At 41.7% G+C, this 14,810-nt stretch overlaps 1 protein-coding gene across 1 annotated transcript; it reads left to right on the top strand.

Annotated features, from left to right (window-relative positions):
- The first annotated feature begins 771 nt into the window (after nucleotides 1-771).
- On the top strand, nucleotides 772-4,431 carry LOC115195371 (cerebellin-2-like). The gene is made up of 4 exons (XM_029755167.1): nucleotides 772-1,079; nucleotides 1,477-2,002; nucleotides 2,776-2,895; nucleotides 3,324-4,431. Exons 2-4 carry the CDS (start codon nucleotides 1,709-1,711, stop codon nucleotides 3,519-3,521), a joined length of 612 nt encoding a protein of 203 aa, XP_029611027.1. The 5' UTR covers nucleotides 772-1,079; nucleotides 1,477-1,708; the 3' UTR covers nucleotides 3,522-4,431.
- The last annotated feature ends 10,379 nt before the right edge of the window (nucleotides 4,432-14,810 follow it).

The raw sequence follows: 14,810 nt of genomic DNA, 5'->3' as shown, positions 1-14,810 counted from the left end.
AATTCTCGAGGTGACAAGGTAAAAATCTGTCGTTCTGCCACTGAACAAGGCAGTTAACCCACTGTTCTTAGGACTTCATTGTAAATAAGAATTTGTTCTTAGCTGACTTGCCTAGTTAAATAAAGGTTAAATAAAAATAAAATAATAATTATTCATTAACCGTTTTAAGCCAAATTAATTAACTGAAATCACATGTTGCTTCACTGTACATGTTTGAAGCAAGACAAACAAATGGAACTGAATCCCGACCAATCGTCCCTCCAGCCAATATTATCAGTAATATCAGATAGACATAATATCAGTATTCATAGATACCCTGTTTATGAATTGGAAGGTCGCAAAAGCAATATAGACTCATGTAATTTCCCCACTGCTATAGCTAATCACAGCGTAGTGGTGATGAGAGACTGCAAGTTGCTGTTCAATTGAACCTTCTGATTTAGCATCAGAAACACAAGCCTTGTAAATGAAAACAGGATAGCATGGTAGTTTGACAATTCTCCTCATTAGTCAAAGACTAGTTCACCTGCGGTGAGAGAAAAAAAAACACCAGCGGACAGTATCGCCTTTCTACCATTTGGTGTCGCACAAGTATTTCGCTGTGGTTCCTGTAAAACTGCCATCTTTGAGCTCAAATTAGTGACATCATGCATAACCAATTATAGGAATAGCGCAAAAAGCAATGATATCCTCTTGTCTTACCCTTTCATCTCTGATTAATCAGCGCGCGATAAGACAGGGGGAAATAAATTGCGGCTGCACACTGGGAGTCAGCCGTGAACTCTGCTGTCCCGTGAGGTCCGGTGATGTATGATCTCACAACATTCAACTGGTTATGTAAACAAACTCATTAATCGAGACGTGTGCTTATTCTACTAGTCTACTAGTGAGTGGAGAGTCATTGTACGCGGTGCTGTCGACATTCTACTGTACTTGAATATAAAGGATGGGCGTGAGTCGCCCTCGAAAGGGAAGCGAGGGGGGATCCATTTTCAGCACAGAAGGCGAGCTCACTGCTCAGTTCACTCTGCGCGCTGCTTCCTATGCGGAGTGAGAGAGACACGCTATGGATACTACAGGTAACGTCCAGGCGCCTTTTCAGGGAAACAGATGGATATGGTGTTTGGTACTTGTGTTAGAAAAGAGTAGGTTAGTATAAGAGTAGCCAAATTAAACTTGAGAGGAATAAATATACAATTAATTGTTTTTAGGATTTCCAAATTCCACAAGTATTTAACGTGCATGGGAAGTGATAAGTCTGACTAATATTAATTAATGTGAATGATATAGCTTTAAATTAAATACCATAGAGTTGAAACACCTACAACATACCTTCTGTGCGTATTACGCACGAGTTGTATCTAGTTCTAGGAGGATTCCAGTGAATATGTTTTAGCACTCAGTGTAGTAGTCTGTCTCTTAAACACATAATGGGGTCTGTCATAAATCCGTTGTTATTTGTCTCTTATTCACCAGGAAACACCACACCAGCTGTCTGAAGACCAGCCTAATATCAACTCAAACGCACAGGAGGGAGGGGAGTGTGAGAAACATAGGTTGTGTGTGTGTGTGTGTGTCAAAGTGTGCATGTTAGAGAGAGCGAGAGAGAGGACTAAGGTTGGACCAGGTGATCACGTCCTATCAAACCTCCAAGGAGCTGCCGGCCAGGATTAGTGTTTACAGGAAGGATCAGAGTTCCGACCAGAATATGGTGGTACCAGCCTGCTGCCCGGGCCCCTGTGCCATGCTGGCGCTCAGCCTTCTCATGGGATACGGCGTGGTGCGCTGCGTCGCCGGCCAGAACGACACGGAGCCCATCGTACTTGAGGGGAAGTGTCTGGTGGTCTGCGACTCCAACCCGTCCTCGGACGGAGGGGTGACTTCATCGCTCGGGATATCCGTCCGGTCGGCCGGCGCCAAGGTAGCTTTCTCCGCGGTGCGCGGGACGAATCACGAGCCCTCCGACATGAGCAACACGTCCATGACCATCTACTTTGACCAGGTCAGTCATCCCCGGAATTTGCGCATGCAAATATTGTCCCTATCTGGATAGATAATTAATGTGGGGATTAAGAAGAAGTTGTTTGATATATTTTTCTGGAGCTGCTACAACATGATTGTATTCCTGTAGAAGGTTATGAAAACTTGTCGTGGGTTGCGTTGATCCGTTTGGAGACGCGCACATTTCCCTTGTGTCTCTTTCATTAAATAACTTGAGAGCAGTTCTGGGGATCAGAACATGATAATGGCAACATCGTCGTGCGTAATTTGCCCCAAATAGCCTATTCATAAAAGCTGCAGCTCGTTGCAAGTTGATTTGAAAAGACGTCAGCTGTTGTATCTAGTCCGTTCTGTTTATGCTGTAGTTTTGAGGGACGCAGACACTGCGGTGTACTATAGATGTGACTGCTGCTGTAAATGCTCCAAACATCAAGTGGAGTATTTTTTTTTGCGCCCCGCTGGTGAGCTGGGATACTATGGACAGTATTATGTTAATTAAACCCCCCCACCCCCCATCCCACATCCCCATTAGCTATTACAGCTGCGTTGATCGTCTTCAATTAGAAACATGTATTGTCCAACTGTAAAACAGTGAGCTGTAGCCTACAGGCAAACAGCGTTGGCCAATTGATTGTGCGTTGCGCCTTAATGTCACCACATGCAGAGTGTAAGTGCTTGATCATTTGGCTAGTTTAACTCTTGCCGTATCTCAGTCTGTTACTCTTTGACTCTGGGTGCTGATTGTGCGTCATGTTGACGCACTTTGTTTTTCAGGCTTTAGTGAACATCGGCAACCATTTCGATCTGAAAGCGAGTGTCTTCCAGGCGCCAAGGAGGGGAATATACAGCTTCGGTTTTCATGTGGTCAAGGTCTACAACAGACAGACCATACAGGTAAGACAAATTGTCAACATTTGCTTCACTATGATCTCTATTCAAAGTTTTCTGATGGTAGGCCTAATTAGTCTTCTTTAGTGTGTTGTTGTATGTCGTGGATCAGCCTACCCAAATGGGTAGATTATTTGGTGCGTAAACATTGTTGTATGTCGTGGAGCAGCCTACACAAATGGGTAGATTATTTGGTGCGTAAACATTGTTGTATGTCGTGGAGCAGCCTACACAAATGGGTAGATTATTTGGTGCGTAAATATTGTTGTATGTCGTGGAGCAGCCTACCCAAATGGGTAGATTATTTGGTGCGTAAACATTGTTGTATGTCGTGGAGCAGCCTACACAAATGGGTAGATTATTTGGTGCGTAAGTAGAGTAGGCCTACTATGTAACAGGTCTGAATTATGATCGTGCTGTTTCCGTTACCCCAGGTCAACCTGATGCAGAACGATTACCCGATCATATCAGCTTTCGCCGGTGACCAGGACGTCACTCGGGAGGCGGCAAGCAACGGCGTTCTTCTGCAGTTGGAGCGCGAGGACCGGGTGTATCTGAAGCTGGAACGGGGCACGCTCATGGGTGGATGGAAATATTCCACGTTCTCAGGCTTCCTAGTCTTTCCACTATAATTTAATATGTGATCACGGAAATCGCAAACGTGACTCCTCCATGGTTGAGGAACGATTAAAAAAAAAACATTTGCTATTTTATTTGAAGTGAACTGTCAGAGGAAGAAGACAGATTCATATGTGTACACACTACACACTTTACAGTATCTATTTCATTCAAACATTAACGTTTCCATGGAGTTCGTACATCCAAATCCATCGACTAAAACCCCACGTGGAAGGATAATCGAATCGATCTACCCGTGACGTATAGGCCTACAACTTGTCGATTATTTTGGATTTTATCGCTTGGGAGTCAACTAACTTTTGTCAACAGACTGTCAAGTCAGTCTACCTCTGTGTACCCTGACTGCTGAACAGATGAGAATAATATTATATGAATCGAAAAGCTTAAAACTTTCCCGAACTAACGTGTATTTACCAATTCTCTCTCTATTTTGTGTTTGTGTAGCCTTAAATAATAATGTTTCCGTCAAGTGAGGTGTATGGAATTCTTATGGACGTCCAGGAGAAGAAGAGTGCTTTCACGCCGATGGCTTTTTGTTGTTGTTGCAGGAATGGAAGAATGTTTTTGTTTTGTGCTTTTCATGGTGTTCTGTTTGGATGCTGAACATATTGAAAAGAAGGCAAATATAGGCTGCCTAACTATCCAGAGATGATATAAAAGATTTTTTCAAAAAGCGACATATTTCAGCCAATGGAGACATCTATAGAAACTCTTTTACAAAAAAAATATTGATCTAATTTATAAAGTACATATTCACATTATGGTGTGTTCTACATTTCGGATCTGCGTAGCTTTAACTGATATTGTGTCCAGTGACGTTGCTCACAAATGTACATTGTGAAAATAACAACAGAAAAATCCCAATTATATGATGTCCCGCCTAATAAATAATATTGCATTGTATACGCGTATGTATTCACTTTCATTATATAGGCTAGCAGTTTAGCCTTGCAAATGACATGCAAGGTCGAAAAGGCATCAGGAAAGTAATCGTGATAGAATCGGTCAATAATAAAGTAGTGTACAGCAAACGTCCTCAGACCTGTAGCGCACTATTGACTGACGCTGTCCATGGTGCTGAACGAGCAGCCGCTTGAACAGAATGCAATGCCACACTTCACAGAGCACTGGAGCCCACACCAACACGCATACAACTCTCTTGGTTTCAAAATTGAAAACAGATTGTTATCAACTTTGCATGTTTCATTATTGTGAGATCAAAGCATAGACAAATCAATACAATACAATAGCATACTGACATTCTCAAAACCGCTATATTTTGATTTGAGTGGCGAGAGAAGTACTCACTCACTGTTATTATCTTCGCTAAATAATTATGCAATGCAGAGACAATGTGATATTGTTTTGGGCCTGCTGTAGAAAAACAACCCTCCATCAGGCAGGAACCAAGGGATCAGGTCTTCACTATCTTATCATGTAGAACGTTAGGCTATGTACATGCCTGGTCTATTTGCAGAGGTAATGTGTGTGTGTGTGTGTGTGTGGGTGTGTGGGATAGCAAATACATAAGTAGATGTTATACCTCATGGTGCCTAGATGTGGAATATAGGCCTCTACAACGCAGTCTTATTGCCATTGGTTCTCTAATGTAGGTCAAAGGAGAACTAATTAAAACAAACATTGTGAAAGATAACGGCCATAAATGAAACAGATAGTACAACAAAAGGAATTGGTGTGGGGTAGTTACAGTTTAGCCCTATAGGAACATAACAGAGATGGTAAGTACACCTAGGATTTTGTCGTTGTTGGTTTCCTTCGGGGGCTGCGTCCCAATCTCGCCTTGCTGAAACCCACAGGCCGTTATCCAGAGGAAACCATGACAAATCATATGTGTACATACCATCTCCGTTATGGTCTTATTAGGCTACACTGGAATACTTTACTTTGACCTTTGCATTGGACCCTCAGAACATCTGTGGTTTGGAACCCGAAACCACTTACTTGACTGTTGCTACGTGATGCTAAACAGCTCATGGGTTGTTTTAGATAAGTACATCGTTTTAAACAGCTAAGGTTGCAAATGCTTTCAGGCATCTATAGTATCATAAACTGTCGATGTTTATGCCTTATCTCTCGTGGGCAGATTGTGCGTGGAGCCCGAATAATCTGTCGAGATTGAATGGGACGTATGTGATGACGAGCAGCATTAGTTCGGGTTTTGGAGTTTTCTTCATTGGTTATTTGAACGTCTCAGGATGAGGCGAAGGCGGTGCTCAAATTGCTTTGCGCGTGTGATCACACGGATTGGAAGGTAGTTTTGTTCTCTAAAGGTGGAGACCAAACCTGGGGGTCAAATATGTGTTTGAGTATTTTATATTTAAACACTTCTGTTCTGTATTTTAGATTTTTTTCTATTTAAATACTTTTTTGAGCATTTGTTGAACAAATTGAATTTGAAAGTATTTTCAAATATATTTTCAAATACTATCTTTAAATACCTTGGTTAAATTCATGGGAGTGTATTCGAGTCAGTGTATTTTAGTATTTCCTAGTGTATTTCCAAATACATTCCAATATTCAGCTACTTGTTATTTCAAATAAAGGTTAACTGAATACATGTATTGAAAAGTAATTGAAATAAGTGAAATAATATTTGAATCCAGGTCTGGTATTTTGATAATGATGCAGGTGTGCATTGTGCTGTAAGCCAAGCAGTCATGACAACAGCAAGATGGCTTACTTTAGGGCTGGATCAATGGGATTGGCTGAGATCTGCTACCCTCAAAAGAATGCTAAAATATTCTTATGCAGATGATCATTTCTAAACGAATATTGATGGAAGTTTATTATCTCAGCAGGATCTCTTTTAGTGACTTTATATTCACCTATCAAACATGTCAATGGCACAAAATAAAGAGATTTGTATAGCCTATTATTCAAAACAATCTTATAAAATGTAATGTCCATGAAATCTTCATAAAAAAATCCAAGATGGCAGCAGAATTGGCATTGGAAGTGGAACCCAGCTGGCAACTGTCTAGGGAATCAGCCTTGACTAGTTCTATACAGTTCCTATCCTGAACATACCAGACACTATGAGTACACTTTCTATACAAAAATATGTTTTATTGTAACATATAGGTAAAGTGAAATGGGTTGTTTTAGAGGGTCAGCCATCATAGTACCTTGCACATTTGGGTTAAGTGCCTTGTCAAGGGCACATCTACAGACTTTTCACCTTGTCGGCACGGGTACTCAAACCAACAACTGAAAGGTTGCTGGCCCAGCGCTCTATACACTAGTCTACCTGCCCCCCCTAGTACACATCTGGTTGATATGGCCATTCATTTTTCCATAACGAGACCTAAATGTTCTAATGGGACCAACAGCTGAGAGCACAGCAGAGCAGGGAGGCCTGCTGTTACTAAGACAGATGACAGGCCAGCTATAAGAGTAGAATGGACCTGGAAACCAACCTACCACTCATCGCCTCCCTCTCCATAGCTGTTTGGACAGCACTGTATAACGCTCTATAAACTTGTGATTAAGCCCATACTAACTCAAACAGTCTATTTTAGGGCCATTGATTTCCCTTATTATAGTAGTATCTCATTCGCTTATCTATTCAAGGCCTGATTTCTCAAAATGAATCTCTTTCCACAGGAAGCTTGTACAATATTGGCGATCTGCTGCTAGCCATGATAACTCCAAAACACCATATAGCCCGACTGTCGCTGGATGAGTGTATTTGATGTTAGCGCCATGTAGCATGGATATGAAAGTTAGCCACCTGGCTGGATGAGTGGATTTGATGTTAGCGCCATGTAGCACAGATATGAAAGTTAGCCACCTGGCTGGATGAGTGGATTTGATGTTAGCGCCATGTAGCACGGATATGAAAGTTAGCCACCTGGCTGGATGAGTGGATTTGATGTTAGCGCCATGTAGCACAGATATGAAAGTTAGCCACCTGGCTGGATGAGTGGATTTGATGTTAGCGCCATGTAGCACAGATATGAAAGTTAGCCACCTGGCTGGATGAGTGGATTTGATGTTAGCGCCATGTAGCAGGGATATGAAAGTTAGCCACCTGGCTGGATGAGTGGATTTGATGTTAGCGCCATGTAGCACAGATATGAAAGTTAGCCACCTGGCTGGATGAGTGGATTTGATGTTAGCGCCATGTAGCAGGGATATGAAAGTTAGCCACCTGGCTGACGTGCACATCTTTACGTCTTCTGGCAGCAGCACTCATTTATAAGTGTGAACCATGGTTGTGTTGGGTGTTTGATATCTACGGCATTTATCAAAGATGTGAAATGATAAAACACCATGTGTCTGCCACAATAGCACCATCAATCCCTGTTTATGTGGGGGGGGGGGGGGACTTTTATGAATTCACAGACAGCAGCATATTGTGTTTTCTGGGCCCCATAAATATAACGATACAACTGGTACCACCCAGTGAGCTAATATAGTATTTTCATGTTTTAAAGACGTCTTTGTTTCATAGTTAGTCTCTTGGTGGCTGGTGTGCTTCTTGTTAAATATCCTTTGTGGCTTCATCTCTGGGCTCATGTTCCATTTTAGCTGATCACCCAGCAGGATCGTAAACTTCAATGTGAGCCCTCACAGCACGACAATACTTTATGCATTACAGTCTAAATGACATATTAAAGTCATCGGAGGCATATTATCTGTGGCCAGTTCTAAGTGAATGGTAATTTCAGTTATTCGTTAAACTGTACGTTTGGCGAGGATTCTTAAACACATACACAAACACACACACACACACATACACACACACGCTTAGATGCTCCCCGCAGACACACAACTGTAATTCCTAGCCAGTCAGGCTTGAACAAAATGCCACATACCTAAATATTTCAAAACTGACAGAGAAAAACACAACAGTAAATCGATTAAAGCAATCCCATATTGATGTCCTCTGGTGTTGATTGGAGGGCTGTCGTCCAGAGAGCATTACAACTGTAACGATGTTGGAATTTAATAGCCTTCGCCTGCCATTCAATCGTCAATATTTAGGGAGTATTTTTTGTGTATAATTTCCTTGCCTGACGTTTGATCTATCTACAGTAGCTGAAATAAGATCATTCATTTGTCACCAACAGTGGCGTAAAACGGTGGATAACTACTCACGTCTTCATGAAAACTGTACCGAGTAAATACCATGGAAATAAGTTTGATCCCATTGACAATCACCGTTAGTCACCGGATTGCCTTCAAATTACAAGCTTTTAGTGGACTTTGAGACCCCTGCCCTAAAGAGTTTAAGTAACTACACGTTTGGACCATTTATCGCTGTGTGTATTTCGCTTTGCTGAAAAACCAAGTGGACCTCATGAATCAACATACAATGTGATTGTGAGGGGCTGTTGTTCTCCACTTTAATAGTATTTCATCTGGTTCTCCACAGAGTCCTCTAAACATTAGAGGACCGGACTGCTTGTCGGATGACGACAAGCCGATGCCTGTAGTTGGCCCAAAGTTTGACGCTATCAGACACACAGATTGGCTCACTATCTCTCTGATTTTTGGAGAGATCGTCATCTTGGCAGAAGGATACATGTTTCACCGCCTGCTGTTCAGAGTTCCATCCAGGCTGTGTTCTATTGTCTCCCTATACAAATCCCAAAAAACTGATAGAACTTCCATGCTTTCCTCATGGGGGACGCTGAAGAACAACTCCATCCTCATAATCACAAGAGAAACACTGACCATGTACTGTATTTAACATTTTTATTGAACAATGAATAATAGTCCAGTAAATATAAGTAGTCACTGCAAGTAAAATCCCTCACACAAAATGTCTACCACTCATTTTCTCAAGTGTTCCTCAGTTATCCATTTGTGGCTAAAGTTGGCCTAAGTGTGATTCTAGGTGACAATAATCCTTTCACAGCAGTATTTTTATATTCAGGTGCTTTCAGGCAAACGTAGCGACACTTCCTTCTGGGTTTAAACGATACTTAGCCCCCCCCGTCAATGTAATATATAATGTGGTTGCAAGCTGAAAAGGAAATGCATGCTGAATGGCAGGCTTTATAGTTAGCCCTAATGACCTCTTTTATATCAACTTTAAAACCTCCTTTCATATGTTTCTCTCCAAACGATCTCTGTTCATTTCACGGCTCTGCAGTAATGGCCACAGCTTTGTCTGCATAGCAACAGGCACGTAACCACCTGTGCTCTTCCCCTCCAAAGGAATAAAACCTCAAAATGTTTATTCTTTAATCACATGTTAATGCTAAGACCCATCACATATCTGAATATAATCGTGTCAGCAACAAAAAGGTCAGAGCTGATGAAAAACGATTCAGAAAGTGGTCATACGGTAACTGCATTGAAACACAGTTTTCCAAGATGTGGAACATTGAATAATTTGTTGATATCCAGCACCTGCTCACAACCATTTAGAAATTTTATTTAACTAGGCAAGCCAGTTAAGAAGATATTCTTTATTACAATGACAGCCTACACCGGCCAAACCCAGATGACGCTGGGCCAATTGTGCGCTGCCCTATGAGGCTCCCAATTGCAGCCGGTTCTGATACAGCCCGGAATCAAACCAGGGAGTCTGTAGTGACACCTCGAACACTGAGAAGCAGTGCCTTAGACTGCTGCACCACTCAGGATGTGCAGCATCTGTAACTTCTATCCCTTCTGTTGAAAGTGATTGTTAGGTTGAAAGCCCCTGCGATCACCGTCATGGCCGCCTGATGACCGGGCTAATTTACACATGAATGAGAAGACACAGTAGCAAGCAGGGAGAATACACAGAGAGGATAGTTAGACAGCATGCACGGCACGGTGGCTGGTTAATAATGCATCTGTTTGCCTACCAAATAATGAGGCATATATCACAGACCCAAACATCAGACAGACACCTGTCTCTGTGGAAAGACCCCTGTGTCAATCAGTTCCCTGGAGAGAGAGAGAGAGAGAGAGAGAGAGAGAGAGAGAGAGAGAGAGAGAGAGAGAGAGAGAGAGAGAGAGAGAGAATGAAGAAAGCAGAGAAAAAAGAGAGGGAGGAGAGAGAGAGACAGGAGAAATAGAGAGAGAATGAAGAGAGGATAAACAGAGAGAGGAGAAAGAGACAGGAGAAACAGAGAGAGAGATAGTAAAAGCTTTGTGTTCCATCTCATCCTGGAATATACAAGGTCTGAGGTCATCTGCCTTTGTCCTAAAGAGTAGGAACCTAGACTTCATCAAAGAATTTGTAAATACAGACATTGTCATCCTACAAGAAACATGGTATAAAAGAGACGGACTCACTGGTTGCCCTCTACGTTACAGAGAGCTGGTAGTCACATCCACCAAACTATGAGGTGTGAAACAAGGAAGAGACTCAGGGGGTATGCTAATTTGGTACAGAGCAGACCTAACCCACACTAGTCAAAACAGGAACATTTTACATCTGGCTAGAAATTAATACAATGAATAACAGAGAAACCTGGCCTCATGTGTGCTGCCTATATCCCCCCACTAGAATCCCCATACTTTAACGATGCATGTTCTCTATCCTAGACTACCTATATCCCCCCACTAGAATTTCCATACTTTAACGATGGATGTTCTCTATCCTAGACTACCTATATCCCCCCACTACAATTTCCATACTTTAACGATGGATGTTCTCTATCCTAGACTACCTATATCCCCCCACTAGAATTTCCATACTTTAACGATGGATGTTCTCTATCCTAGACTACCTATATCCCCCCACTAGAATTTCCATACTTTAACGATGGATGTTCTCTATCCTAGACTACCTATATCCCCCCACTAGTATCCCCATACTTTAACGATGCATGTTCTCTATCCTAGACTACCTATATCCCCCCAATATAATCCCCATACTTTAACGATGGATGTTCTCTATCCTAGACTACCTATATCCCCCCACTAGAATTTCCATACTTTAACGATGGATGTTCTCTATCCTAGACTACCTATATCCCCCCACTAGTATCCCCATACTTTAACGATGCATGTTCTCTATCCTAGACTACCTATATCCCCCCACTAGAATCCCCATACTTTAACGATGCATGTTCTCTACCCTAGACTACCTATATTCCCCCAATATAATCCCCATACTTTAACGATGCATGTTCTCTACCCTAGACTACCTATATCCCCCCACTAGAATCCCCATACTTTAACGAGGCATGTTCTCTATCCTAGACTACCTATATCCCCCAATATAATCCCCATACTTTAACGAGGCATGTTCTCTATCCTAGAGGGGGAGATCAACAATTTCCAGGATCAGAGACATGTACTAGTCTGTGGCGAGCTAAAGGCCAGAACTGGATAAGAACCCGACCCTCTCAGCTCACGGGGGAGACAAACACCTACCTGGAGGTGACAGTGTTCCCTCTCCCATATGCCCCCCTAGACAACTACGACAATATAACCAACCAAAACGGGTAACAATTACAGCTTTGTCAGACGCTGGGTATGTACATAGTCAATGGTAGGGTTCGAGGGGAATCCTATGGTAGGTACACCGATAGCTCATCTCCTAGCAGTAGTATTGTCGACTACTTTATCACTGACCTTAACCCAGTCTCTTAGAGCGTTCACAGTCAGTCCACTGACACCCCTATTAGATCACAGGAAGAAAAATCAGAGTTGAACAGAGTTTTGCTCAATCATGAGGCATCAAAGCCAAATTAACTGAATAATATTAAGAAATGCTATAGATGAAAGGAATGTATGGTGGAAACCTACCAAAAAAAAAAACAATTAGGCAACAACAATGCCCTCTAGGCAATTTCCTGGACAGAAGGTTTCATTGTAATACCCTGTAGTAGTGAAGGTGTAAACTTGGCAGTAGAAAACCTGTGACGACTGTCGTCGAAAGGAGTAGACCAAAGCGCAGCGTGGTAAGTGCTCATGATATTTCTTTATTTAACTCAGAAAACAAAACAATAAACTATGGAAACCGACCGACACCTTCTGCAGGCTAACTGAGCTGTACAAAAACAAGATCCCACAACTGAACGTGGGAGAAAGGGCTGCCTAAGTATGATTCCCAATCAGAGACAACGATAGACAGCTGCCTCTGATAGGAAACCATACAAGGCCAATAAAGAATAAGACAACATAGAAATATAACACATAGACTGCCCACCCCACACCCTGACTGAACAAAATAGAGAAATAAAACGTCTCTCTCAGGTCAGGGTGTGACAAAACCTAAACATTGTATATGACCTCTCAGCTTCCCTATCAAATCAAAACATTTCAAACAGAAAACTGAAGAAAATGAACAACAGTGACAAATGGTTTGATGAAGAATGCAAAAACCTAAGAAAGAAATTGAGAAACCTGTCCAACCAAAAACATAGAGACCCAGAAAACCTGAGCCTACGCCTTCACTATGGTGAATCACTAAAACAATACAGAAATACACTACGGAAAAAGAAGGAACAGCACGTCAGAAATCAACTCAATGTAATTTAAGAGTTAGTAGAATCTTCACTTCTGAGAAAAACTTGAAAACTAAACAAACACCAGTACGATTATCTATTCAATCTGGAGATGTATGGGTAAACCACTTCTCCAATCTTTTTGGCTCAAATAGAAACATCTTAGAATCAACTGTTAAAGACTTCCAGAACCCACTGAATTCCCAAATTACATGGAATGCACTACAGTACAAAATACAAACCTTCCAACCCAAAAAGGCCTGCTGGGTTGATGGTATCCAAAACAAAATGCTAAAATATACAGACCACAAATTCCAATTGGTTATACTTAAACTCTTTAATATCATCCTCAGCTCAGGCATCTTCCCCAATATTTGGAAAAAAAGACTGATAACACCAATCCACAAAAGTTGAGACCAATTTGACCCCAATAACTACCGTAGGATATGCGTCAACAGCAACCTTGGGAAAATCTCTGCATTATCATTACTTAACAGCAGACTCGTACATTTCCTCAGCAAAAACAATGTACTGAGAAAATGTCAAATTGGCTTTTTAACAAATTACAGTACGACAGACCACGTATTCACCCTGCACACCCCAATTCAACTTAGATCTTCTGCACAGATTCTGTCAGACCTGGGCCCTGACAGTAAATCTCAGTAAGACCAAAATAGTGGTGTTCTAAAAAAGGTCCAGCTGCCAGGACCACAAATACAAATTCCATCTAGACACCATTGCCCTAGAGCACACAAAAAACTATACCTACCTCAGTCTAAACATCCTCGCTACAGGTAACTTCTGCAAATCTGTGAACGATCTGAGAGACAAGGCAAGAAGGGCCTTCAATGCCATCAAAAGGAACATAACATTTGACATACCAATTAGAATCTGGCTAAGAATACTTGAATCAGTTACAGAACCCATTGCCCTTTATGGTTGTGAGGTCAGGGGTCTGCTCACCAACCAAGAATTCACAAAATAGGACAAACACCAAATTGAGACTCTGCATGCAGAATTCTGCAAAAAATATCCTCAGTGTACAACGTAGAACACCAAATAATGCATGCAGAGCAGAATTAGGCCGATACCCGGTAATTATCAAAATCCAGAAAAGAGCCGTTGAATTCTACAACCACCTAACAGGAAGCGATTCCCAAACCTTCTATAACAAAGGAGAGATGAACCTGGAGGAGAAGAGCCCCCAAAGCAAGCTGGTCCTGGGGCTCTGTTCACAAACACAAACAGACCCAACAGAGCCCCAGGACAGCAACACAAGTAGACCAAACCAGATCATGAATAAATGACAAGATAATTACTTGACGTCTTGGAAAGAACTTACAAAAAACAGAGAAAACTAGATTGTTATCTGGCCCTAAACAGAGAGTACACAGTGGTAGAATACCTGACCACTGTGACTGACCCAAACTTAAGGAAATATTTGACTATGTACAGACTCAGTGAGGACAGCCTTGATATTGACAAAGGCCGTTGTAGGCAGACCTGGCTCTCAAGAGAAGACAGGCTATGTGCACACTGCCCACAAAATGAGGTGTGAACTGAGCTGCACTTCCTAACCTCCTGAAGTAATGTAGAGATTACACAGAGCCACAAAGAACTCAAAAACAAACCCGATTTTGATCAACTCCCATATCTACTGGGTGAAATACCACAGTTTGCCATCACAGCAGCAAGATTTGTGACCTGTTGCCACAAGAAAAGGGAAACCAGTGAAGAATAAACACCATTTTAAATACAACCAATATTTATGTTTATGTTTTCCCTTTTGTACTTTAACTATTTTCAACACTGTATATAGACATAATGTTACATATTATGTCTTTATTCTTTTGGAACTTTTGT

Source organism: Salmo trutta, chromosome 6, assembly GCF_901001165.1.
Source record: "Salmo trutta chromosome 6, fSalTru1.1, whole genome shotgun sequence".
Classification (NCBI taxonomy): domain Eukaryota; kingdom Metazoa; phylum Chordata; class Actinopteri; order Salmoniformes; family Salmonidae; genus Salmo; species Salmo trutta.
Note: the sequence above shows the minus strand (reverse complement) of the source record. Positions and strands in the feature narration are given on the sequence as shown.

What these genes read in the sequence shown, in the direction of transcription:
- LOC115195371 (XM_029755167.1), top strand. Translation starts at nt 1,709, where the DNA reads ATGGTGGTACCAGCCTGCTGCCCGGGCCCCTGTGCCATGCTGGCGCTC. An exon ending in TGACCATCTACTTTGACCAG is followed by an intron (nt 2,003 to 2,775) that starts GTCAGTCATCCC and finishes TTTGTTTTTCAG; the next exon opens with GCTTTAGTGAACATCGGCAA. An exon ending in ACAACAGACAGACCATACAG is followed by an intron (nt 2,896 to 3,323) that starts GTAAGACAAATT and finishes CCGTTACCCCAG; the next exon opens with GTCAACCTGATGCAGAACGA.